This window comes from Protopterus annectens, chromosome 6.part1 (genome assembly GCF_019279795.1).
Source record: "Protopterus annectens isolate FY-2018-M chromosome 6.part1, PAN1.0, whole genome shotgun sequence".
Lineage (NCBI taxonomy): Eukaryota > Metazoa > Chordata > Ceratodontiformes > Protopteridae > Protopterus > Protopterus annectens.
In genome coordinates this window covers 265148341-265175404 of record NC_056738.1, presented here as the reverse complement: position 1 = coordinate 265175404, position 27064 = coordinate 265148341, and the positions used below count along the sequence as shown (strand labels likewise).

At 42.2% G+C, this 27064-nt stretch overlaps 1 protein-coding gene across 1 annotated transcript in view; it reads left to right on the top strand.

The window, feature by feature from the left end:
* Positions 1 to 6316: 6316 nt before the first annotated feature.
* The window catches only part of MREG (melanoregulin), an 804260-nt gene continuing 783512 nt past the window's right edge, over positions 6317 to 27064 (top strand). Inside the window, exon 1 of the mRNA XM_044075691.1 lies at positions 6317 to 6772. Within this exon, the coding sequence (XP_043931626.1) occupies positions 6678 to 6772 (95 nt within the window). The 5' untranslated portion in view covers positions 6317 to 6677. The remainder of the gene's footprint in view (positions 6773 to 27064) is intronic.

Genomic DNA, 27064 nt, shown 5'->3' with positions numbered 1-27064 from the left:
AACATATTAATATCATAACCCCTTTCCAGGAATTGTTACATCATATCTTTGGCTTGCTTATGATAAATAGTCAGGTTGGCATTCAATCTGCTCAGACGTATCATCTGAGACCTAACTATTCCTTTGAACACATGGGGGGGCATGCCTACTTTTCCTGTGGAAGTATTAATTTCTATGTACTGTTTTTTTATATGCTGAGGTATGTATATCAGATCCATCATACTGAAGAGTAACATCTAAAAATTCAACCTTTTCCTTGGAGCAAGTTACAGAAAATTTCAGAAAATCAGTACTATTATTCAGAAACTCGAGATACTGGTTAAGTTCATCATTAGTACCATTCCAGATAAAAAACAGATAATCCACAAATCGTTTAAAGAAACAAACTTTGTTTGAAAGATGTGTGGAAACATTAAATACAATTTCATTCTCCCAGTTATTCAGGACTAAAGTGGCATAAATATTGGCCACAGAGGTGCCCATCGCAACCCCAGATATTTGATGATAATACTTATTATTAAACACAAAGATGTTATTCTCAGGCACTATTTCTGGCAAATCACATATAGTCTCAACTTCTCGACCTGTTACTTTACCCTTTTCTAGTAATAACTTCCTAATTGCTGATACCCCATACATATTAGGAATAACTGTGAAAAGGGATTTGATATCCTTCACTATCATGGTAAAACTTGTTAATTCATTGTCATTTTACCATGTACTCAACTGAGTGAGAAAATCAGCAGTATATTTAATATAACTTTTTACATGCTTTAAATAGGGGCTGTAAAGATAGGTGAAGACTGCCAGCCTAGCTAGATAGAATTTTGTAGATAATTCTATCATTTGCAAGTATTAATGTAAGCCACAGGCTTGTTCCCTTAAATGTGAAAAGAGTGTATTTGATGTTGAACTGAAAAAAAATGTAACAACAGTGCACTCTGCTGTAAGAAAGCTGATAAGTCAAGCATTGTGAAATTCTTTGATCTAAAACTCAGAGCCGAGATGTCTAGAGGGAGGCATTCTGCTTATTGTTTTGAGGCCAGAGTTAATGGCTAGAATTTACATGTATAATTTCTTTTATTGCTCTGGCTTCCTGACCAGCTGCAAGATAAAAAGGGCTATTAATGTCTGAGTTTCTGTTAGCATGGGAACCAGAAAGAAATGATGTAATCTGAAATGAATCAGTGGTACTGTGTTATCAATTTAAGGACAGAAAGAATGAGGGCATTTGAGCATTTGTCTTGAGAACATCCAACATCACCAGCACTGTCTTGCTCTATATGTAAGTTTATCTTAGAACTGTGTTCTCTTAGAAATAGCTAGGAAATAGGAAGATTGGACTAAGTGTTTTTCTGTGTTTATGTCAGAACTATTCTACTGTATTATTTTAAGCATTTTCCTGTGATCTCTGAACTCTTGACTAGCACTGTGTAGCAAGAAGTATTATCTTGTGATTTTTATTATTTATTATTAAATGTTTTTAAACCTTTCAACTGTGGCTGTTTTGTGTAGAGATAATTTAACCTCTAGCATACATTGCATGTATTTAGTGATACTGGCCAAGCCACTCCGATAAGCCTTGACTGTTCAGTTGCACTTACCATTTGGATAATAATATTGCACAGTAATAATTGGACACCCTTTCATAAGGGCCTTTTGGTAGCTGATAAATATTAGTGGGTGGTGGCAAGTGGTACTACTGTATAGTTTGGGTAAGGGGGGCACAGCTGGAGAACCTGTGAAAACCTTCCCCAGGAGTGTCTGTGTGGTTGTATATAACTCTTATCTCAATGTGTGTGTGTGTGTGTGTGTGTGTGTGTGTGTGTGTGTGTGTGTGTGTGTGTGTGTGCATCAGCTACTTGGACAGGGACACGAAGCACTGGTTGGACAGAGAGGGTGCTGGAGGTTTTAGGTTGCCCACTAGGCTGAGATCTGGACCCTATATCTGTGCCAGTGGGGAGTCTTATTGGGGATCTGGAGAAAAAGGGAGAGACCAGCCCCAGATTGAGTGTGATCTCTGTGTGCTCTTAAGGGAAATTGTACTTTATTGTGTGTGCATTTATTATCCTTTTTCTATATGGACGACCCTCACTGGTGTTAGTGGTGAGGACTGAGGATCATTGATTGCTGGGCCAGTGCATGGATGTCACATATTTGTTTCGCAGTGGTGGGATATTCACACCGCATATTAATTGGTTGGCAAATACTAATTGTCTTGTAGTGGTGTGGGTAGTGTGAATTCCTGTACACTAAATCAGCCACGCAGTGAATACTCAGAGTTCAGATCACAATTATTTTATTTCTTTTGTTAGCTTAGTTAGTCAGGGAGAGCAGGTAGCATGTCAGTAGAGGAGTATAGAAAGCTGACAAGGAGTCAGCTGGCTGAGATGTGCCAGGCTAGGGGACTGGTGCATGGAAACCTGACTAAGGCAGACCTGATTGCAGCTTTGGTCACAGCTGCATCAGAAAACAGCAACCAGGAGAACAATTAGACTGGCAGTGGTGATGTACCACACTCAGAGAATAGACAGTTCAACCTTTCTGCAGAGGACTTAAAAATCCATCTGAAGCTAAAGAGACTTGAGTTGGAGGCTAGGCATTTGGAAATAGAAGCAGCGGAGAGACTGAGGTGTCTAGAGAGTGAGGACTGGAAGCTGAGGAAAAAGAGTGGCAGAGGCAGCATGAAAATGAGATGCTGACTCTTCGGCAGAGTCATGGAGGTAATGGGGAAGGAAGTAACTGGATCCCAGAAGCACAAAAGGTCAGTAAACGTCTTCCACAGTTTAAAGAGGGGGATCATTTTAATAGTGTCATTCATTTGTTTGAGATGGTATATAAAGAGTATGATGTTGACCAAAGGCTCTGTGTACAGTTCCTGACCCCCTTACTCCATGGTAAAGCTGTAACTGTGTTGTCTAAAATTTCTGATCAGGAATGTTTTGTTTATACTACTGTTAAGAACTGCTTGTTAGAATTTTTTAACCTAACACCTGAAACGTATAGGAAAACATTTTGTGAGCATAGACGCAAGGTAGATGAAAGTGTGTGTGAATATGTTGCTGAACTGAGCACTTATTTTCATAGGTGGGTGAGTGGATGTCAGGTCACCACTTTTGAAGGGCCAGCAGACCTTTTGGTGAGGGAACAAGCCCTTGGCACTTTGCTTGAGGACATGAGGATCTGGTTAGCTGATAGACAATGTGCTACTTCAGATGAGTTGGGGAAAAACAGAGACCTATATCTAGCAAGCAGGGCATCCCTGCACAGGAAAGGGACCCCCCAGTACTGCTTATGGGTCTAAAGGAACCATGGTGGGCAGCACAGACTGCCCCAACAGAATCTGCCAGTAGCAGGGGAAGCCACTAGTCCAGGTACACATCCAGGACCTATACTTAAATGTTTTGAATGCAACCAGTGGGGCCATGTGGCATACAGATGTCCACAGAGGCAAGGTAGGGAACAAAAGGTGAGAGAGCCAGTAAGTGGGAAATATAAAATGCCAATAGTAGGTTGTCTTGAGACAACAAGGATACTGAACGACCATCCTGCAGATGTCCTGATAGGGAAGAATTTAGATGAGGCAGTACCATGTGCTTATGCAGTTACACGCAGTCAGGCTAGGAGACAAGCATGTGGGTCTGGTAGCCTGGGGGAGACCCAGACGGACTGCATGCTTGCAGCCAGATATGGTGAGGTGGTTACTTCAGGGAGGGAGGTACTCTGTAGCAGTGAGACTAAATGTGAGCCACAGCTGCTTGTGGGTACTGATGTTCACTTGGTCAGAGCGACTGTAAAGGTAAAGGTGAGTAGTAGTACCCAGGCTGACAGTGAGGCACCACTGTCAGAGGATCCCAAACTTCCTGTGGAAGGGGAGCTGGGAAGGGTTACAAAGAGAGAGTTTAGACAGATCTTACATTGCAAGGCCTGAGGCAGGCAACTAGTGAGGCACCTGATTCTCAAGGGAAGGGAGAATCTGTATACTGGGACAAAGGGTTACTTTATAGAGAGTTGACCCCTGAGGGAGTGCTAGAAGGTGAGAGGGTACAGCAGTGGGTACTGCCTAGAGCCTACCGACTGGCGCTTCTAGCCACAGCTATGATATTCCCTTTGCAGGTCATATGGGCATAAAACATGCAAAGATACATATTATGCAGAACTTCTATTGGCCTGGAATTTCCAGAGATGTAACAGGGTACTGCAGGACCTGTGAGCGGTGCCAAAAGGTAGGCAAGGCAGGAGACAAGGTGAGAGCTCCTCTGATGCCTTTGCCTGTGATTGAGGAGCCATTTCAGAAGGTAGCTATGGATATTGTGGGGGCTCTGAGTACCCCAAGTTCCACAGGAAAAAAGTATATCCTAGTGGTAGTAGATTATGCTACAAGATACCCTGAGGCATTGACTTTGTCATCTATTGAGGCAGAAAAGGTGGCAAATGCTTTGTTACAGATTTTCAGCAGGGTTGGTTTCCCAAAAGAAATACTGACTAACAGAGGTGTCAATTTCATGTCAGACCTACTGCCTTGTCTGTGGAAGTACTGTGGGGTGAAGCACCTGAGGACCACCCCCTACCATCCCCAGACTAATGGTCTTGTTGAGAGGTTAAACTCTACAATTACGTCTATGCTCTTATCTCAAAGTGTGTGTGTGTGTGTGTGTGTGTGTGTGTGTGTGTGTGTGTGTGTGTGTGTGTGTCAGCTTCTTGGGCAGGGACACGAAGCACTGGTTGGACTGAGAGGGTGCGGGAGATTTTAACTTGCCCACTAGGCTGAGATCTGGACCCTATTGCTGTGCCAGTGGGGAGTCTTATTGGGGATCTGGAAAGAAAGGGAGAGACCAACCCCAGACTGACTGTGATCTCTGTGTGCTATTAAGGGAAATTGTACTTTCCTGTGTGTGTATTTATTATCCTTTTCCTATATGGATGTCCCTCACTGGTGTTAGTGGTGAGGATTGAGGCTCCTTGATTTCTGGGCCAGTGCCCGGGGCATCACAGGGGCATAAAACAGTTTGTAACTATATGGATATAGGCTCAGTGAGCCATCCTCTCCCAGAGACAATCAGTCTCATGGGGGGATTATCCAAAGACCATACAGGATTCTTATTACTGGATAGGGTACTGTAAAATAATTAATAACATCAATGCCAATGTTATTCATCACTTGTAGGTCATATATGATCATATTAACTCTACTAATTATCTTATGAATATCTGAGTCAGTAATTTCCTTAAATATATTGGAATCAGACAAAAGTGCATACAGAGACTGAAACCATTCATTCTTATTCATGATAACAATTGCTCTGCCCGGCGCCCTTCTTTAATTACAATATTTTCAATACTTTTTAACTTAATAACAGCGTTGTGTTCCTCTTGAGACAAGTTATAAAATTTACAAAACCTTTGGGCGTCATAAAAACGCCGTATATGTAACCCACATATGTTGCTAGATGCACCCACAACAGGATGGCTATTAGGAACAAAAACACTTCTATGTCTACAACTACGGGCAGGAGTGTATCCCACGTGTATTTGCCCTAACTTCCCCATGCCGGCACCCAATTTTTTTTAGTGTATATGAAATTAGAACTTGAATAAGTGTCTTATGGAACGCATACCGTCACCTCCTAGTCAGGTTTTACCCCTCAGCTATTTACATTATGGAGGGCAGGCAAACATTTAAACAAACAAAACGAACGATTTTCTTTATGTTTTGTTTGTCGTGCGCTTTACCTGCTTGCATTTTTCATATGGGAACATGTCATCCTAGCAGTAAAGGATGCGAAGTAAAGGCAGGGGAGTCTGATACTAGTCACATCCTTTCCTTCAGCCTGATGAGCGTGACCGGAATCTTTTATCAGGTTATTGCTCTCTGTGCCATTCATACAGATCCTATTTTGATTCACATATTTCATGTATTCCTCATTTTGCGCGGATTTATGAAGTAATGAAATGCAAGTTAAAATACTTCACATACTTTCTTACTCGCTTAAAGTGTTTTAATGTATTTATTATATAGGTTTTTCATATTTTTGTTATTAATCATTTCTCTTATCCTTGAGGTAAAATGTCAAATATATGCTTTGTCTGCCTGCAATGTTATTCTAACTCCTCTGCCATTTCCATACACTTCTGTTGTACTTAATACAAATTCTTCCGAAACAAATGGAATATGGTGGGACATTTCCAACGATACGTTTTAACTTTCTCACAGTCCCTATCTAGCTTTTTTAACAAGGGCTGATAAATTGTGGGTTTTATTATTGCCAATATTTCCTTTTGTGGAGCAGAGCGCAGGCGCACTGTGCTGTTGCGCTACATCTGCTGGAATGAGCATTTTTCAGTTTCTTAAGTGAAAAGCCAGTGAAGGGTACTTCCCCTTGAAGAAGCAGAAGCTAAACTACAGTATAGGAGAAGCACGACGTACAGAAAGATCCAAGAGCCCTAATAGGAGTAAGGAAGGTATTAGCTAGGGCAAGTCCAGTGACGTTTGGTTTTGTTGCATTTTATCGTTCGTCAGCGTGTCTGGAGCCTGGGAGACTACCCTGTTTATACAATCTTACAATTGCAGACTTGAAGGAGGATTTTGTGTATGGCAAACCCGAGCCACTGATTTTTTCCCTAGTGCTTTATGACTCTAGCCTTCTGCCTCCCCAGTCTTCTGTTTCTGCATATCCATGAGTTTTTCCGACTGGTTGTCAGGTGTCTGTTGCCTGAAGTGGAGGTGCTGCTGTGTGGCTATTAAGCCTTACGAGAAACAGCCGCTTGTCAAGTAAGGAAATGCTATAATTTGCTTATTATTATTATTTTTTCTGTCGTTCTGTTTTTCATTTGTGTTGGAAACCCCTTGGAAGATAGTGAGTTCCTCGAAAAGTTTAGCAAGTAATACGGTTAGGATTTTATTCCTACTTTTCTGTGGTGATAATGCTAATCGTAGCACTCAACTTTACACCCCCAAAATGAGGAACACTATTCCTCATAATGGGGAATAAATGGGCAAAATGTGAAACACGTACTAACAACTTTCTCACAGTATCAACAAGGAAGGTTACAGGATAGTTAAAATACGCTGGTTTAACCTATACAAAAGATCTTTTAATGAATTAGAATGATTGATTCATTACTGATTACTCTGGATATCAGTTTAAAAATTCATAACACTGAATGTGTGACAGACCCTTTCAGTGTGGAACTTCGAGGAGCATAAACTTTGTAAGACCCTAAATGAGGTAAGTTCCTCGTAATGAGGTACACTTGAAGTATGATGCTAATATCTGAATTGCATTCCACATTTGGTTTTTATTTTGTGTGTTCTGACAGTGTCTGCAAACTGATAGAAGGATTGCACATATTATATATTGAAAGTGAAGGGTATATTTATTATTTATGCTTTTCCTAACTTTTTCTGAAGTGGTATTTGTCCCCCATTATTTTAGGTTTTGTGCAGATTTCTTATGCTAAGAAGTTGAGAGGTATGAGCCTGACAGTGCACAAATCTGATTCACCCATGTGAATTGTGAGAAAAAATATCTCCAAATGTAAGGCTTTCTTTTGAGCGAATAATAGAATGTAAATTGCATTTCCTCAAAACTTTTAATAGTTGTCAATTTATTTGTTTGCAGTGAAGGGGTGATGTTAATGTTTGTGTCTTTCCTAAGGCTTTGTTTGTTTCCTATGTCTAAGAGATTCAAGTTTGAGAATTTTCTTACCCTTTGATTTCACATTAATGTTTGTGACTTGCAGGCATGCAGACTTGCACCATCTTGGTTAATCATGATTTAAATTGAATATACTTATTATGGTATTAAAAAGCTGCTACCTTCTGCACTTGTCAAACTTGATCTGTGAAAGGTGTTTGACAACCTTTTTGAATGGCCTGTTTTCTCATATCTGTATTTGTCATTCACAACGACTGTTATCTATTTTTACTGCATTCTTTCTAGTGAACTGTTTTATTTATGGCATAGTAAGTGGTTCACCTCCTGTCTACAGTTTAAGGAAATGTATGACAAAACTGAGTTAAAACATAAGCTGCCTTGTGCATATATACGTTCTTTACTTTTCCAGTGTAGTATGTACATTTTAAATTGTGTTGATGTTTGAAAAAGACAGGAAAGGGAATGTTGTGCATGTTTACTGAAAGACTAGACAGCCATGCAAAAACAGGTTAAATTTTCTTAATGAAATCTATCACAACTGAAATTCATTATAAATGTTTGATGGCATGTAGCTCAGAATTTAACTGAAAGTATGCAGAGGTATTCCAGTGCTATAGCTAATGTGTGAATGGTTGCTTTGCTCATAGTGTAGTAATGATTGCAGGCAAATTTATTTATATGTTATATTATATTTTATATTTATTTATTGATTTTGTTTACCAGGAAAGTCTTGACGAGGCATAGGACCCATTTTCAGTGGAGGCATAGGGAGAAAGGGTATAAACAACAGTAATGGATAGAGTGAGACTAACATTTGAAGAGCAATAGTATACAATAGTCCTTTTATCTCATTTTTCAAAAGAGGGAGAACTGGATTTCAGAATTAATGAAGTACACAGCTGTATTGTTTGCTATTTTCAATGGAAAGCAGTTTGTCTTACAAGATGTATAATGGTGACAGAGCTAGAACTGACAAATTGTTATTTAGTCAGTCTTTCATTCCTATGTACTGTTTACACATGATACACTTTTAATGCCCCTGATTATTATGTGGGAGATGGTAAAGGGATTTTGTTTAGTAACTCATAAATACCTTTTTTAAACTGTAATAAAGAGTTGAGAGTTGTCTGAATGTGAACAGAGTTAAAAAGCACTTGCTGTTTTTGGGTACTGTATTAATTAAGAAAAATGTGTTATTTCAGTCTGTTCACCCCTACTGTATTCTGCAGAATAAGGGTCTAAGCTGTCATTGAGCTGCCTCCTGTGTCTATGGCACAGGGTTTGATTCCTTCCACCTACATTTACCTACTGTGTGACTTTAAGCAAGCCACTTAAGCAACTCTTCTCCTGGGTTGCTCCTGAAAAGGGACATTTGTGTCTAGTGGGCTTATATGTTTGTGTATATGTAAAACTACAAACTACAGATCTGTGCCTTACTGTCTTGCCTAGTTTGGACATTAGGATATCTTGCATTATGAGAAATGCATACAAATAAATGAAAACATAAGCATTTAACTGGCTTGCCTATCTATAAAGACAGAAATGTGTGAATATATGTTTACTTTGCTCTAACATGAAGTTCATAGATATGCTTATAATGTGTTTTTTTGTAAATTTTGTAGTTATGTTATGCTAACTACTGTACAGGTTCTGCTCACATTCTAATTTTGATATCCTGCACTTTTTATGCTTTTATAAGAGACGGTACACCACCCCGTTAATGTCCTTGCTTTCCAGTAACAAGATTTTTTGGAGCGGGTTAAGAGAACATTGCCTTCCCACCACTTTACACAGCATAAGTGAAAAACAGTACATATTAAAAAAAATAAAATATGACCAAAACATGTACAGAATATTCACTGTTACAGTAAATAAATACAAAAATTAGATAATTGTCAGCAGAAACGCTAACAATTTGTGTTACATTTGATAGTCTTTTATGTATAGCTGAAAACCAGTCCATTTATAGTAGTCACACTAGCACTTCGGGTCTGATCTCTCACTAAAGGCAGTTTGAAACATGTGCCACAGATTTTAACTTTATGCTCCAGTTACAACAGATGCTTTTGAGAGAGCTAGGATATTTGGTTGAGGAATAGTAGATCAGATGACTCCACTGACTAAGTTTATTTAAGTGACTTTAGCTAATGTGTCTATGTGGTTGTGAGAGGAGAAGACCCAACTCCACACAGACACAGCCCATGCAGGGAGCTTGAATTTCTCAGTTTGTTTATTTTAACTCCGAGGTCATCAAATCTCAAAAATAAGGAAAAATTTCAATGTAAAAATAGTGGAAGATGCTGTTCAAGCTCTTGCCCCTGAATGGGATGTCCTACTTAAGGTTTGGGTGGTCCATTAATCATAGGTAACACCGATGACCCATTTTATTCATGTGCTTTCTGAAAGGCATTTTACAACTTTTTTAATAGCTTAGAGCATATCTGTATCGGTCATTTACAGACTCTCTTTTTCTATGTATGTATTTATATATGTGTGTGATATATAGCTATATAATTGTGTGTGTGTACATATATACACACATACACTTACTTTATTATTGCTATTATTTTTTGTTTAGGGGGCATAGTTTCATAGGTTCATAGCCTAGTACTAAATCTATGAACCTATCTGCCCTTGTGGGCCATTTTAAGCCTATCCATCTATCCAGTGTTGGAATCAAACCGTGCATTTTCTGTCTGTAGATAAACACCTTAACCATTATACTAATGTCCAAGTGGTTCACCTCCTAAACTCACTATAATAAATACAAAATGGATGATTTTGTGCCTGATAGTCCAAATTCTTTAATACACTTATTGTATATTATGGACTCAAGAACTTGTATATAGTGTTGCCTCAGAAAAGCTGGAAACCTTGATCCTTAGGAGTTTAGCTGTTCTAATTGGCAGAGCTCTACCTTCAGTAGATAACTGTCCAACAAAGAAATGCATTAGAACTGGAATATGGCAACACTAGTAGAATTTTGCCAGGAAGAGGGCAGAAAAAAATGACCTTTCATCTGTTTTAGTCTAAAGGTAGTGGCAAAGAAAGTCATGGAGAAAATTCTTCATTGAAGGCTAGTTGCCTTCCTAAAGGATAACGGTCTGTGGGATAATAACCATTATATATAGCTTCATGTTCAGAAAGACCTGTCAGTCAGATGTAATCTAGTATTGCACATGGGATATAAGAGAACTTTAAAGTTGAGTTGCAGTGGACATGTGCTACATGGCTTTTAGCATGACCTGTGACTTGGTCTGGACAGACATTTGCTAAGAAAATATATGTGATTTTGGGCAACTCCAAAGCTGAGGAATTAGGTTAGTTGGATGGTAGGATGCAAAGAATTATGGTGAGTGAGCAATCATTAGGAGTAAGGAGGAATAACTTTCAGTAATGCAAGGGTTTGTTCTAGAGCCAGTTCTATTTATAGGAGTTTCATTCCTTGTTTAGATGAGGAAAGACTGAATGGGATTAGCCCATTCCTTCAAGATACAAAAAGGTGTGTGCAGCAGTGCAAGGTGAAATGATCTAAATAAAGTCTTAGCAAGGCTGACCAGATGTACAGAAAGATGGCAGTTGTGTTTCATTGCAGACAAATGCAAAGTACTAAACTCTGGCCACTACGAACTTGATTTGTAGTATCAGCAAAGGGGGGTAGAATTGATGGAGACAGAATATGAAAAAGACCTAGGGGTATTTGGCACACTTTACTGCTGCCACAGCTTTCTCACTCTAGTCCTGGTGGTTAAATTAAACACAATTATTGAGGAGACCTCATAAGAATAAACTACGTGGACCCTGGCCAGCCCACATTGAGTAGTAGTCCCCAGAACTATTCACAGTAATCTGTGATTTTAGTTTGAAATGAATTTCATCTGTTGCCATGCATTGCTTAAAGTATTTTTCTATATCCTGTCCTTACTCTCATTCATTATATTTAGTCCTGTTTTGTTAACCATGTAAGCTCACTGTGCAGATTATGGGTCGGATTTACGAAAGCTTGCATGGAGTGCAAGAAGAGTGTAGGAGCTCACAGAGGCAATATGTCTGCCGTGCGATCCAGGTACATCCAGCAGGGGCATGCACGAGAGCAGCTAAAGCTACTCTTGCACGGACAGCATCATGGTATGCAAATTACCTCATTTGCTGCTGAAAGCTATACAAATGAGGTAAATTTGCAATCCAGGAAACACTAACCTGTCCGTGGAAGATTAGTGTTATCTGCAGAAATGTACTCCGTTGGTAACGGAGTACCGTTCTGCAAATAGCAAAACGGAGCTATGACAGCTCCAAATAAAGGATGCATACAGTTGAGGAAGCATGTCAATGGCCATATATAAAGCCATTGGCATTTATAAATGTTTAAAATTATTAAACTCTAATTTTTTTTACCCTGATCTCTGATGTTTAAGCGTAGCGCAGCATCGCGCAAACATGCGTAGCTTTAAAACAACAAGAAAATAATTTAAAAATAGCCAAAAATAGCCATTTTCACTAAAAAGCTTATCCTGCCATGCAGGTGAATGGCAGGCTGAAGTCAACATGGCCACTGAGTACTGGTTGCTAAGGGGGGGAAGCTCAGTGTGAGAGATGTAACCATGCATTAGTAGGCAGTCCTATGCAAATGAGGATAAGGATAGTGAATCCCAATTTTCCCCAGCATGTGAGCCATGTCCCAAGAGTGTAAATGTAGGAGTAGGTGAGTAGTAGAGTAGAATATAGGTAACATCATGAGGGGGTGTGTCAGAAAGGCTGTAAGCTTATTGGAGCACAGTGTCTTGTGTTTGCCCTGAGTTGCTCAGGATTGCAAGAGGCGTGTCTACAGTTGTCCTTTTTGAAAACCAGAAACCAAAGGTGCACGCCGTGAAAATATCTGAAATTTCTTGCAAACGTGCATACAGCATGTGCGCGGCGCTGACCCAGGCGGAAACATAAAGGGAAAAGGAAGGAAAAACAGTAGTAGGAAGTTAACCAAGGAGAAATAGCAGAGCTGCCAGGTGAAATATATCAGAATCAGCCAGTTACACAGGCAGCAGACTAGCCCTGCCCAGCCCAGCACTTTTAAACTCTGCAAACAGCATTCTTCCCTGTTTTTTCCCACGAACTCTGCAACACTGCAGTATACAAAGAGGGAAAGCTTAAAAACTTTAAAGTCAGGCAAAATGTTAGGGGCTGCTATTGCTATCATAAACCAACATGTGCAAGATGCTGAGGGTGGTGATGTTGTGAATGCTGCTGAGCAACCCACAGTGAGGAGACAGAGAAGAGTGTACAAACCCAGCGTAACCTACCAGGGGCTACATGAGCTGGAGATAGTGGAACGCTATAGGGTAGACAGAGACCTCCTGCAGCAAATTGTTGAGCTGTGCCAGCCACTCCTCACATACAGAACCAACAGAGGAGAACCCATCCCAGTGGATACCAAGGTATGTGTTGGCCTAAGAATACTAGCTACAGGTACCTTCCAGAGACCAACTGGTGATATGATGGGAATTTCACAGGCATCAGCATCCAGGGTACTGCACCAGTTCCTGGATGCCATGTCAGCACATGTCGGTGAGCACGTATATTTCCCCAATTCCCATGAGGCATTGGCCAGTAATATGCGTCTTTTCCACCAAATAGTAGAATACCCTGAGGTAGTGGGTGCAATAGACTGCACGCACATACACATCAAAGCACCACTCGGTGAGCAGGGTAGGGTCTACATCAACCGCAAGGGCCTCCCCTCCATCAATTGCCAGGTCATGTGCAATGCCCAGGGCAAAATAATGAATGTGTGTGCTGGCTGCCCAGGAAGCTATCACAATTCCCACATCTGGCATCTGACGCAGCTGTACCAGAGATTTGCCAATGGGGACATCCCTGATGGTCACCTTGTGGGGGTTGCTGGATACGCACTGGAGCCGTGGCTGATGACACCCATCAGAAATGCACACACACACACCCGAACAAGAACTCCATAATGAGGCACACACACAAACAAGAAACATAATTGAGCGTGTGTTTGGGATGCTCAAGTCACTGTTCTGGTGCCTGGACACATCTGGTGGAGCCTTGCAGTACTCACCAACTACGTGTACCCAAATTGTCATGGTATGTGCCATGCTACAAAATATGATCCTGCGGAAACAGCTCCAGCAGGAACAACATGGGGCAGGGCCAAACAGCCCCCCACCATTGTCAAGGCCTGGACAGGCACAGCATGACTCAGGAGGAGGAACAACCTGAGCCTGCCCCAGTAGGCAGAAGGAGGCGTGCCCAGTATGCCCTGGCCTTGGAAAAGAGGCAACGCATAGCACATACACTGACTCAGTAGGAACCCTGGAAATGACACCTCTCTCTGACTCGCACATACAGTAAAAGGGATGCCTAACTTGACACTACCTGTTCTCAAACATGTATAGGGAGTGTAATATGTGCATCCGACATAGGCAGCCCTGCAGCACCACCTGAGGCATGAGTCCCTATTTTAAGCAATATAAAGCACTGCTAAGCAAATTTTACCAGTACTGAGCATATTTAAATACAATTGCGCATAGCTGCATACCGAGCTAACCAGCGCAACATCGGGCAAATTTTGGCAATGTTGGGCAAAGTCGAGCAAAATCGGGTAAACACGCACACACCTGCTTTACTGTTCCTTAACCAGTCAGGCCTGCCCAGCAGGAAAATAAAAAGCAGTGACAGGGCTCGAACTCAGGATACTGTGCCCTATAGTCACAGTACTGAACCACTAAGCCATTACAGCATTTCACTGGCACAGACACAACTTAAGTCACTCACACGCACCAGTTGGGGGGGGGGGGTCACATACCTAACAGTCACAGCCAGCAGGACAATTGTAGACAAACGCAAACACAAACAAATGCTGTATCATGCCCTCTGAAGAGGCATATTAGTAACCTTCCCCCCAGGCCTATGCAGTCAGATAACAGCAGGCCAGGCAGTGTGATGTGGGTTGGGTAGGCTATGAAGTCACAAACTAATATGTGTGTAATTGGAAGCTAAGGTCTGTAGTACAGTGGTATGCCTCAAGCCAGTACGATAGGCAATAGTACAGACTGAAATGGAGTACCTGACATAACAGTGCAGGCCTAGCAAATGTGTATAAGTGTCAGGTGTACCCCTCATCCTATGTACACCCACAGTAACAATCAGGTGTGCCCTCCGGGTAGAAATGTACAAATAATAGCTGTCCCCCCGTATGTAGAAATGTTAAGTCTATGCAAATTGACTCATGGAAGCCCTGCAGGCACAGCGTACTTCCTGTCGATGTAAAACACAAAGGTGAACCTTGAAGTAAAAAACAACTTGATTTTCACACACATATAATATATATGCCCATAGCTGGCATACTCACAAACTTAAACAAATTTAGCAAATTTCGGTCAGCAACATACTGAAAGGTCATACTGGGCATGCTTACACACCTAGGCCATGTCTTAGTACAGCAGTGGGCCAAACACATCTGGCAGTTGCAGTTCTTACTCCATACACTTGTCACTATTCACCAATCCTGCCTTGCGCACACAATGATATGAAAACAGACCCATATAATATACTGGACCCCTGTCATAATCAAACTATGTACTACAAGTACTTAAGTTGTTCAAAGAAAGTGAAAATCCAAAGAAGATCAATAAATCTCCAATCAGTATAATCAAGAAACAATGAGCACTCCTAACATTATCCAAGCCATGTGCTGGCAAAAATATTGCCAAAGAGTCCATAGAGAACCATGAAGCTTTCTTTCGCTATGTCATAAATATCAATGTAAACTCATGTATGTTCTGAGTCAGTGCAAAGTGTAAATGAATACATGTACATGACTGACATTGCCAACATCTTGTCAGACAGGTTCATACATATTTACCCCCCTCTCACTGACAAAAGGGCCCATTACCATACCTGGAGAAAACCCAGAAATCACATATACAATGGTTAAACAGCTCTATCCAAACTTAAAAACACGGCATCTATGGGATAACATGGTTTCCCAGGCTGTGTCATATGTGAACTCCAAAACAAACAGACCCTGTACCTGAACAGTCTGTTGAGACTCACCCTCTGTATAGGATATGAAACTGTTGTATGGGTTACAGCAACATTTGGCACACTCCACAAGTGTTGGTGCACAACAGACCATGGGAACTGTAGTTTTATAAGCCTAATAAGCCTGATCTGCAAGGCCATGGAGTCCATCATTATGGAACTCATAAACAGAGCTATTGAGAACCTACAAACACCCAACCCTACCCATTTTGGTTTGGTCAGGGGCAGATCATGGTTTCTAAACCTGCTAGACCATTTTCAAGGCAGTCACCCAGGACATACATCAATGAAATGAGCTTCACACAGCCTACATAGACGTTGAAAACCCTTTCCAACATCCCACACACATGTCGTATCCACAAAATCAACAACCTGTGCATAAACACGTATGTCATCTGATGGATTGCCAACTGGGGCACAGATCCCACAAGGTAAGAATTGTGTTCTCCTGTTCAAGCTGGTAACAACTGCTGTCCTCCATGGCTCAGTCCTGGGACACCTCCTGTCTGGTGTATACTTTTCAGAAATACAGTCAAACACATGAGGGCTATGTTTAGCAAAGTTTGTGGATGACTGCAAAAAGGTTGTCATAATCGATGTTTGGGACAACAGAGACATCCTTAAAAAGGGTCTCAGTCAGACATATGTGGTGTCAAAATTATGGCCTCGAGCTACAGTCATACAAATACCACATAGGTGCCAACACTCCAAATATGGAGGTAATAATAAGGGCTCTATGGACACATGTGGATAGTCATCTCTACTTCCAGAAACACATTCACAAAGTGGTTAGAAAATCATGCTATGTGTTCTCACAAATTGTCAGGGTCTTTGCATGTAGGTCAAAGGAGGTTCCCTCTACTCATCAGTCATCAGACCCATCAGAGAGTATCACAGCACACTTGCAATGAATCTGACAAGGCACCTTCAGCAGCTGGAAAGACCACTGAAGTACTTCAACAAGAGGATTACTGGCCTCAAACAGTTGCCCCATGCAACAAGACTGAATTTAACTCAGTCTGTACTCTGTTACATACTGTCTACTCAGGCGATCTCTTCCCAACAGACAGGTCCATGTCCAATGCAGAATTGATGTACATGCGCTATCTGAAGTAAACCCAAGCTCACTGTGCCACATGCTCTAGGGATATCATCATCACAACAATAAATAGAACATGTTGGAGGGATACATTACTAACTCACAGACTTCCCTTGCTTTGGAACAGGCTCCCAACCTACATTAAGCTGAGTCCCTAACTGACACTCTTCCAAAGGAGCCTTGATGAGTGTATGTGAAACTCAACTGTCACACCATGGATCACTTCATCAGCTCTACTACACAGAGGCCTAGGGCACTAACCCCATGTGTGGTGATAGCTGCACACTCTGGCCATACTAATATATGCCTTCAGGCAGATAGCTTATTACCTACCTATGTATCTATATATATGTGTATATGTATATATATATATATATATATATATATATATATATATATATATATATGTGTGTGTGTGTGTGTAAGAGGGTGACCATGACAGGGAGCCATCCAGGACTGTCCCACCCAGCACACATCCCAATGGCACAAAAGACATGAGGTGCACATCTCACCCAATGTACAGAACAGCCACCAGTATCTGTAAGCATTACAGGGTATGTGGTCCATGTGCCTGCTGTACAACATGACTGTACAATGAAGTACACATCTATCTGTAGACATGTACCTGTCACACAGGTTCATAGGTATGTAGTAGACTATCTTCACAAAGGCATATATTAGCCTAGACAACTTGTGCAGCTTTCACCATCCCATTGGGTAGTCTCCCAAGCCCTAGTTCTAATAGTTAGTGCCCTAAGCCCCTTTCTAGTGGGGCTGCTGATGTAATGCCTGGCGTGAATTGTCGGTTTCCCATCCACTCATCAAGGTTCCTATTGAAGAGTGTCAACGAGGGGCTCTGTCTGATGTAGATTGGGACTCTGTTCCACAGTAAGGCAAGCATCTGGGATGGTACTCTATCCCACCAGCATGTTGTATTCATTATTGTGATGAGGTTCATATCCCTGGAGTGTGTAGTGCGACTCAATTTTGTTATCCATAGATAGAGCGTGTTCAACAGTTATGCGTTGGACATGGCTCTGTATGTTAGGCAGAGTGTGCCTCTGAGTAGGTGGTACGCAACAGAGAACAGATTTAGTTTTACCAGTTGTGTTGCATAACACAACTGTTTGAGGCCAGTAATCCTCTTGGTGAGGTACCTCTGTGGTCTCTACAGCTGCTGGATATGCTTAGTTGAGTACATCCAAAATGGTGCATTGTACTCAATGATGGGTCTGATGACTTAAGAGTAGAGGGCCACCACTACCTCTTTTGATCCTGATGCAAACCATTTGTTGATTAGGTGGGCCACATAGGATTTCCCAATCACTTAGTCATCTTTCCTTTGACAACCATGTTGCCAATCTACTTGTGTCCCCAGATCCCTTATTATCTTGTCAGTTTTAAGGGGTAACACCTATGTGGTAGTTTGTGGGTACTTTGTTTTCACCAAAGGGGATTACTATGCATTCTTCCACATTGAGCTTGAGGCCATGATTCTGACACCACACATCTGTCTCATAGAGTCCCTTCTGGAGAATATTTGTGTCATCCGGGGAATTTATTATGGCAAACACTTTAAAGTTCCCAGCAAACCTAGTCAACCACAACCCTCCTGTGTTGGCATGTACTTTTGAGAAGTCTATACCAAACAGGAGGGATCCCAGGACTGAACCCTGGGGGACAGCAGTTGTTACCAGTGTAGAGTCTGACATGTAGCCAGCAACTCTTAATTTGTAGGATCTATCTGTGAGCCAGTTTGCAATCCATCTTGTGATGTATGGATTCATGTCCAGATTGGTGAGTTCATCTATGATACCTGACTGGGGAATGGTGTCAAAGGCCTTAGCGAGGTATAGGTAGGCTGTGTGGAGCTCATTTCAATCATCTGTAGCCTGGGTAGCTGTTTCAAATAAATCCACCCAGTGCAGGAGGTATGATCTGCATTTGATGAAGCCAAACTGGGTGTGCTCAACTGTGTGAAGGTTCCCAATGTCTTTATTGTTGACTTTCAGACTTCCATTATGATTGGCTCCATTGCCTTGCAGATCAGTCTTGTCAGGTTCATAGAGCATGAATGCCAAGGGTCTTTTGTGGCCCCACCCCTGTGGAGTGGGAAGAACGTTGCTGTGCAACATTCTATGGGTACATATCCTGTAGAGAGCATGTAGAGAGAGGTGCAGGTATCCTTGATGAATATGGATACATCCCCACCCTATGTGCTATGATCCAGGTTCTGATGCTGGAAGGTATGGAATGATTAGTATCCTGGTAGTGCTGGAATGCTCTCTGGAGCCTTGAACTAGGTTTCTGTTACTGCACAGATATCAGTATTTTCCATACTGAGAAGTGCCTCGAGTGTGTGCATCTGGAGGCTGAGACTTCTGGCAATGACTAGCATTTAGCTCACTTTGTGGTTATTTGTGTTGGTTACGGGGTTTGGTTTGTCTTGCGTGATTGGTGTTCCACACCTGAAGTCATAAGCTAATTACCCTACATATCCACATTCTGCCCCCACCCCCCCATTAAGGAAACCATGTTAAAAAATATCTCCAAAGACAACTTTATGATTCTTAAGACAGAAGTGGTGAACGTCAGGACACCCATGCAGATGGACAATACAGTTATGACTACTGAATCCTACACAATTGCACTTTATAAGCACTTACATGAATGCATGGATTGTGCTATTCCAAACAGAACCAAGACACTATCCTCCAAGAAAAGGAAGCCAATCTGGTGGTCCCCAGCCATAAACAAACTGCACAACAGAAGGAAGAAACTGTTGCAAAAGAGGGTAAAACCCATAAGTGGAGGAGCTCCCTGGTCAGCCTCAATAAGAAGCTGAGATCCCTGATAAAATCCTCCAAAGCTAGTTATGAAAACAAAATTGCTACTGATTCTAAAGACAACCAAAAAGCATTCTATAGCTATGCCAAGAATCACAATGGCAACACTCAGATCTGCTCTGAGTTACAGCACAATGGCACTAAATATACAGACCCAACTAATATTGCCAACATCCTGGCAGATAGGTTCAGTGCTAATTTTACCCCCCCCTCTCACCCATGAAAGAGCCCATCTCTATACCGGAAGAATGCAAAGTTTCTGTCGTCATGGCTGCACAGGTAAAAAACACTCTCCAAAGCCAGGAACAAAGAATCCATGGGACCAGATAACATCCCAGGCTGCATTCTGCATGAACTACAGAACAAACTGGCACCACATCTAAGTACCATGTTCAATAATAGCCTCACCTCAGGCTTTGTGCATGCTGAATGGCACACAGCGACGGTTATCCCACTACAACAAGGGGGGAGTCACCACGGACCCCGGGAACTAGTGCCCTATTAGCCTGATGAGCCTGGTCTGCAAGGCCATGGAACATATCATCATGGAACTTATAAACAAAGACATTGGTAATCTCCAAACTCTGGATCACAACCATTTCTGGTTTGCAAAAGGCAGATCGTGTCTCCTAAACCTGATAGACTTCTTTGAAGCAGTCACCAAAGCCGTAGACAAGGGTAAGGTGGTTCACACAGCCTATCTAGATCTTGCCAAGGCTTTCGACACCATCCCCCACTCTGGAATTATAGATAAACTCACTAAACTAGGTATAAATCCCTATGTCACAAGATGGGTTGCCAGCTGGCTCACTGACAGAACCCACACTGTGAAAGTAGCAGACTCCAAGTCCGACTTCAGACCAGTGACAAGTGGAGTACCACAGGGTTCAGTCCTGTGTCCTGTCCTGTTTGGTATCTACATCCTTGAAGTACAGGCTAACACTGAAGGTCTTTGGCTAATGAAGTTCCCAGATGACTGCAAACTAGGAGCCATAATCAAAACTACTAATGATTTGGACATCCTACAAAAGGGCCTCACTGAGACAGATGCCTGGTGTCAAAGCCATGGCCTCAAGCTCAATGCCAAAAAGTGCATTGTCATCCCCTTTGGTAAAAACTCTGTACCCATGAACTACAACATAGGCGTTAGTATACTTAACTCTGAAAGTGTGATAAGAGATCTTGGGACACAGGTGGTCAGTAGACTCTCCTTTGATAATCACATCACCACAGTAGTCAGGAAATCCTTCTACGTGGCACACCTCATCACAAAAGGTTTCTCATGCAGAAAAAAAGAGGTCATTGTTTCCTTCTACTCATCACTCATTAGATCCATTATAGAGTACAACGCCCCTTTTGGTATGTACCTCACAAGACATCTACAACAACTGGTAAGCCTGCAGAAATACCTCACAAAGAGGATTAGCAGCCTCAAATACATGCCCTACGCAGACCGTCTCAAAACACTCCAGCTTTACTCTGTCGCATATCACCTACTCAGAGGTGATCTCTGCCTAACATATAAAGCTATGTCAAACACAGAGCTGTTGGACATGCTCCACTTAAAGAAATCCCAATCTCTCTGAGCTTCGGCCCCAAAACCCGGACCAAAATACAAAAGGAGGGGGTGTATCCATTTTCATAAAGGATACCCACACCTTCAGGTTAGTGGCACAACACGAGGCCTCGGAGACCATCCAAGTGCAACTAACAGTGGGCAGAGCTGCTTATCAGATCGTAGCCTGCTACAGATCACCTACCTTGTCTCAGGACCCTCACTCAGCATTCCTGAGAACACTGGAAAATATAAAGGTCCTACCAAACACCATATTAGGAGATTTCAACTACCCAAACATTGACTGGGAGAATTATTCAAGTACAAACTCCTTTGCCCACTGCTTACTAGAGTTTATAAACTCAAATGCCCTGGAACAGCTGGTCACCACTCCCACTAGAGGTGACAACATACTGGACCTTATCATCACCAACATGGGATATCAGTGTTCCACACCAGAGGTAAACCCCTCGCTGGTAAGATCAGATCATAAAGTAATCACACTGGACATCCACATCCTGACCCCACCCCCAGTCAAGGAAACTACTGTGAAAAACTTTTCAAAAGCAAACTTCACACTTCTCAAGACCGAAGTGGAAAGTTTCAAAGCCCCCTTGCTACAGGATAATGCTATCCAATCCGCAGAATCCTTTACAAGTGCATTGTATGAGCATCTACAGGGATGCATGGATCAAGCCATCCCGAATAAAACCAAGACTCACTCCTCCTAAAAGAGGAAACCAGTCTGGTGGTCCTTGACCATAAATAAGCTATACAACAGAAGTAGGAAACTACTACATGATAGAGCAAACTTCCAGAAAGGAAAGGCATCACTGATCATTATTAGCAAGAAACTACAATCACTCATAAAATCATCCAAGGCCAGTTTCTAAAGAAAAATTGCCAAGGAATCTAAAGATAACCACAAAAGCCTTCTTTAGCTATATCAAACATTTAGGTGGCAACTCTCAGATATGCTTTGAGCTACTGCAAAATGGCAAAAAATACTTTGAATCAACTGACATTGCCAACATCCTGGCGGACAAGTTTAGTGCAAACTTCACCCCCCTCACCCCCAAAAGGGCCTGTGTCCATCCCAGAAGAATGCAGAGCCCCAGACATCATGGACATGCAGGTAAAAACAGCCCTCTCTAAAGCTAAGAACACAGCATCAATGGGACTAGATGGTGTCCCAGGCTGCGTCTTACACGAGCTCCAAAAGGAACTAAACCCTCACCTAAATTCACTGTTTAGACTCAGCCTTACCACAGGCTATGTACCCAAAGAATAGTGTACAGCAACAGTCATCCTGCTCCACAAAGGTGGTGCCACAACAGAACCTGGGAACTATTGCCCTATAAGCCTGACCAGCTTGGTCTGCAAAGCTATGGACTGAATTATCATGGAACTCATAAACAGAGACATTGGGAATCTCCAGACACTGGACCCTACCCAATTTGGCTTTATTAAAGGCAGATCCTGCCTCCTAAACCTAGTTTCCTTCTTTGAAACAGTTACCAAGGCCATAGATGAAGGGAAGGTAGTCCACACAGCCTACCTGGACCTCACTAAGGCCTTCAACACCATTCCCCACTCTGGCATCATAGACAAGCTTACCAGCTTGAACATTAACCCCTATGTCATGAGATGGGTGGCCAACTGGCTCACTGATAGAACACACATGGTCAGAGTTGCGGGTGCCATGTCCGACTCTAAACCAGTCACAAGTGGCATCCCACAGGTCTCGATCCTGGGACCCCTCCTGTTCAGTATATACTTCTCTGAGGTAGAGGTAAGCACGGGAGGACTATGGCTGACCAAGTTTGCAGATTACTGCAAACTGGGGGCCATAATCGACTCTCCGACTGACACAGACATCCTCCTTAGAAGGGTCTTACAGAGACAGATACCTGGTGTCAAAACCATGGCCTCAAGCTGAATGCCAAAAAATGCATAGTCATCTCCTTTGGAAAAAAACAAAGTGCCCACGAATTACCACATAGGTGGTAATCCACTAGGTATGGAAAATGTAATTCGGGACCTGGGGACCCAGGTAAATAGTAACCTCTCCTTTGATAATCACATTGCCAAAGTGGTTAGATATTCCTTCTATGTAGCCCACCTAATCACAAAAGGGTTCACCTCTAGATCGAGAGGTCATTGTGCCCCTCTACTCATCACTCATTAGGCCCATAATAGAGTACAATGCCCCATTTGGTATGTACCTTAATTGGCACATGCAACAGCTGGTAAGACCACAGAAGTACCTCACCAAGAGGATCATGGGCCTCAGAGATGCACTATGCAGCTCGACTAAAGAAACTCCAGCTCTCCTCGGTTGCTTAGTGCCTGCTCAGAGGTGATCTATGCCTGACGTATAAGGCCATGTCCAACCCGGAATTAATGGACATGCTCCATTTCAAGAAAAACAAATCTCTTAGAGCCACATGCATCAGTGAATTAAACCTCAGCAAAGCAATAAACAGGACATGCTGGAGGGATAGATTCCTGTCCCAGAGACTTCCCTCGCTCTGGAATAGAATCCCAGTTGATGTTAGGCAGAGCCCCTCGCAGACTCTCTTCAATAGGAATCTTGATGAGTGGATGGGAAATTGTAAATTTACCCCTGGGATCACTTCAGTGGAACTGCTAGACAGAGGCCCAGGAAACTAATTTAAAAGGGAGGCGAAAGCCAACACATTCTGGCTAGGCTTATAAATGCCCTTAGCCTAGTACCTACCTGTGAACCTACGTGGTTTAGGGAGCTAAACCTTGTCACCATAATAAACAGAACATGCCAGAGGGATAGATTCCTGTCTCAGAGACTTCACATACTCCGGAATAAACTACCTATCTATATCAAACAAAGCTCTTCATTAGCACTCCAAGAAGAATCTTGATGATTGGATGGAAAATAGGAAATTTACCCTGGGGATCACTTCTGTGTCTCTGCTCGAGAGTGGCACAGGAAAATAAATTTCTTGGGTGACAAAAGCCAGGGTACCTTTTTGGCTGGGCTTGTATAGGCCTCAGGGCTGATAGCCTAGTACCTACCTATGAACCTTTGAGCCTTGCCTAAAAAAAGATAATATAGGGATAGCAAGAGCCTTGGCCAGTATTAAGAAGCATAGGGGCGACAGTTGCAAACCACCTGTAGGGAAGCAACAAGGCTTGCCTATCATGTCATCACAGGCAGACAGAGACTGGATCTCCTTTGAATGACACCAGAAGCTCAGCCAGTTGTGAAGTTTATCATCTTTCTGTTATATTGCAGTATCATGTAGGTGAAGGTAAGATGCTACTCAAGGTTTGACCCTGTATGTGCCAGCATGTGGTGCATCAACCCATATATGATATGGTCATGGCCTATGCATACAATACACTCACAATACACCTAGTATGATAAGCCTGCTGAGGTTAGCAAATGTGAAAAAACCTTTGTGCAAACTGTCAGCAAGTAATGTCTGTATTGCACCCTGTAACTCCATATTGCTTGCTAAAGTGTAAAGACGTACTTAGTTCGGATTAAGAACACCGCACTTGCCAACACTGAGTGTGTGTGTGTGTGTGTGTGTGTGTGTGTGTGTGTGTGTGTGTGTGTGTGTGTGTGTGTGTGTGTGTGTGTGTGTCTCCCTGGGGAGAGAGCAACCTTTTTGGAGACTACTCACACCCCTTAAAATTGGTATACTCATCTTTGTCCGCTCATGATGTCACTATCCTACAAATATACCTGTGGAAAGAAGAAGTCACAGTAATGTGTATAGCGTGTCGTGTAAATGCGTATTGCTGTAGTATCATAATGTAGTTAGGTAGGGGTTTGAATCATGCACTTGCCAGCTGTGTGTGTGTGTGTGTGTGTGTGTGTGTGTGTGTGTCCGTCCCTGGGGAGGAGCAACCTTTTTGAAGACTACTCACACACCTTAAAAGTGGTATACTCATCTTTGTCAAGTCTGATGATGTCACTATCCTACAAATATACCTGTGGAAAGGTGAAATCCCAGTAATTGTATAGCGTGTCATGTAAATGCATACTGCTGTAGTATCATAATGTAGTTAGGTAGGGATTTGAATCCTGCACTTGCCAACTGTGTGTGTGCGTGTCTCCCTGGGGAGGAGCAACCTTTTTGGAGACTACTCAAACACCTTAAAAGTGGTATACTCATTTTTGTCAAATCTGATGATGTCACCATCCTATAAATATACCTGTGGAAAGATGAAATCCCAGTAATGTATATAGCGTGTTGTATAAATGCGTACTGTTGTAGTATCATAATATAGTTAGGTCGGAGTTTGAATCCTACACTTGCCAACTGTGTGTGTGTGTTTCCCTGGGAAGTAGCAACCTTTTTGGAGACTACTCACACCCCTTAAAAGTGGTATACTCATCTTTGTCAAGTCTCATGATGTCACCATCCTACAAATATACTTGTGGAAAGATGAAATCCCAGTAATGTGCATAGTGTGTCATGTAAATTCATACTGCTGCATTATCATGTAGTTAGGAAAGAGTTTGAATCTTGCACTTGCTGACTGTGTGTACTCCAGGTGTGTGACACTGTTGGCCACTGTGGAGTGGGTTTTGATTTTTTTTGTGTATGACATATCACAATGACAACTATATGTGCATTACACATGTAAGGCAGCTGTGGGGCAAATCCATATACATACAGGTGACCTCAAGTATTTCGTAGGTGGGCACTCTGCTTTCTCCATGAACGCATGTGTTATCTTAGCCAGAGCATCCTGGCGCTTTCCAGACCTTAGGTCACTTCTGTATGCTTGTGACAAGCTTAGTCACTGCAGTGATCCCTGGGCTACGTTTTCCATTTCACATCCACTCATCACGGTTTCTATTGAAGAGTGTGAGTGAGGGTTTATGCTTGAGGTATATTTGAAACCTGTTCCAAAGCGAGCAAAGTCTGGCAAAGATGACTAATCATTATAGGTGTGGAACAACATCTCTGGATCTGCATGCAAACCCTTTATTGCTTATGTGCTCCACAGAAGGATTTACAAAACCCTTTGATAATGTGATTATCAAAGGAGAGATGACTTAACACATGGCTCTATGTATACATTAGTACCTGTTCCACATTTTGGGGGCTACTACCTATGTGGTACTGTGGGGATACTTTGTTTTCTAAAAGTGGATAACTATGCTTTCTTTGGCTTATAGCTTTACAGCATGAGTTTGACACCAGGTATCTGTCTGTATGATACCCTTTTGGAGGATGTGTGTGTCATCTGGAGAATAAAGTATAGCCCACAGTATGCATTGTCATCAAATGTGGGCAGACATATCCCTACTGTGTTTGCTTGTACCTAAGAAAGCTATATGCCAAACAGGAGTGGTCCCAGGACTGAGTGCAGGTGAATACTACTTGTTACTGGCATATAATAGTACATGGAGGCTGCAAATGTTACTGTGTGTCCTACATCTGTCCGTCGGTTGTCAGGCCATCATCTAACAATCGTTTATGGTCAGTCTGTTGAGGTTATGTATAATACCAGTATGTGGAATGGGTATGAATTGCTGGTGAGCTATACCTTGGCTGTGTTGACCTTCCCTCCCTCACCTATAGCCTTGTTGACTGGCTTGAAGTCTACTAGGTGTAGGAGCCATGATCTGGCCTTTAGAGAACCTAAGTGGGTATGGTGCAGTGTTTGCAGGTTCATAATGTCTCGGTTAATGAGTTCCATAATGCTGTGCTTCATAGCCTTCCAGATAACATTGGTCTGGCTTATAGGGTGGGAGTTTCCAGGACCTGTTGTAGTTCTACCCTTAATCAATTTATGTTAACATTTGCACTGGGTGTGATGAGGGTGGACAGGTATAAGAATAAGTATA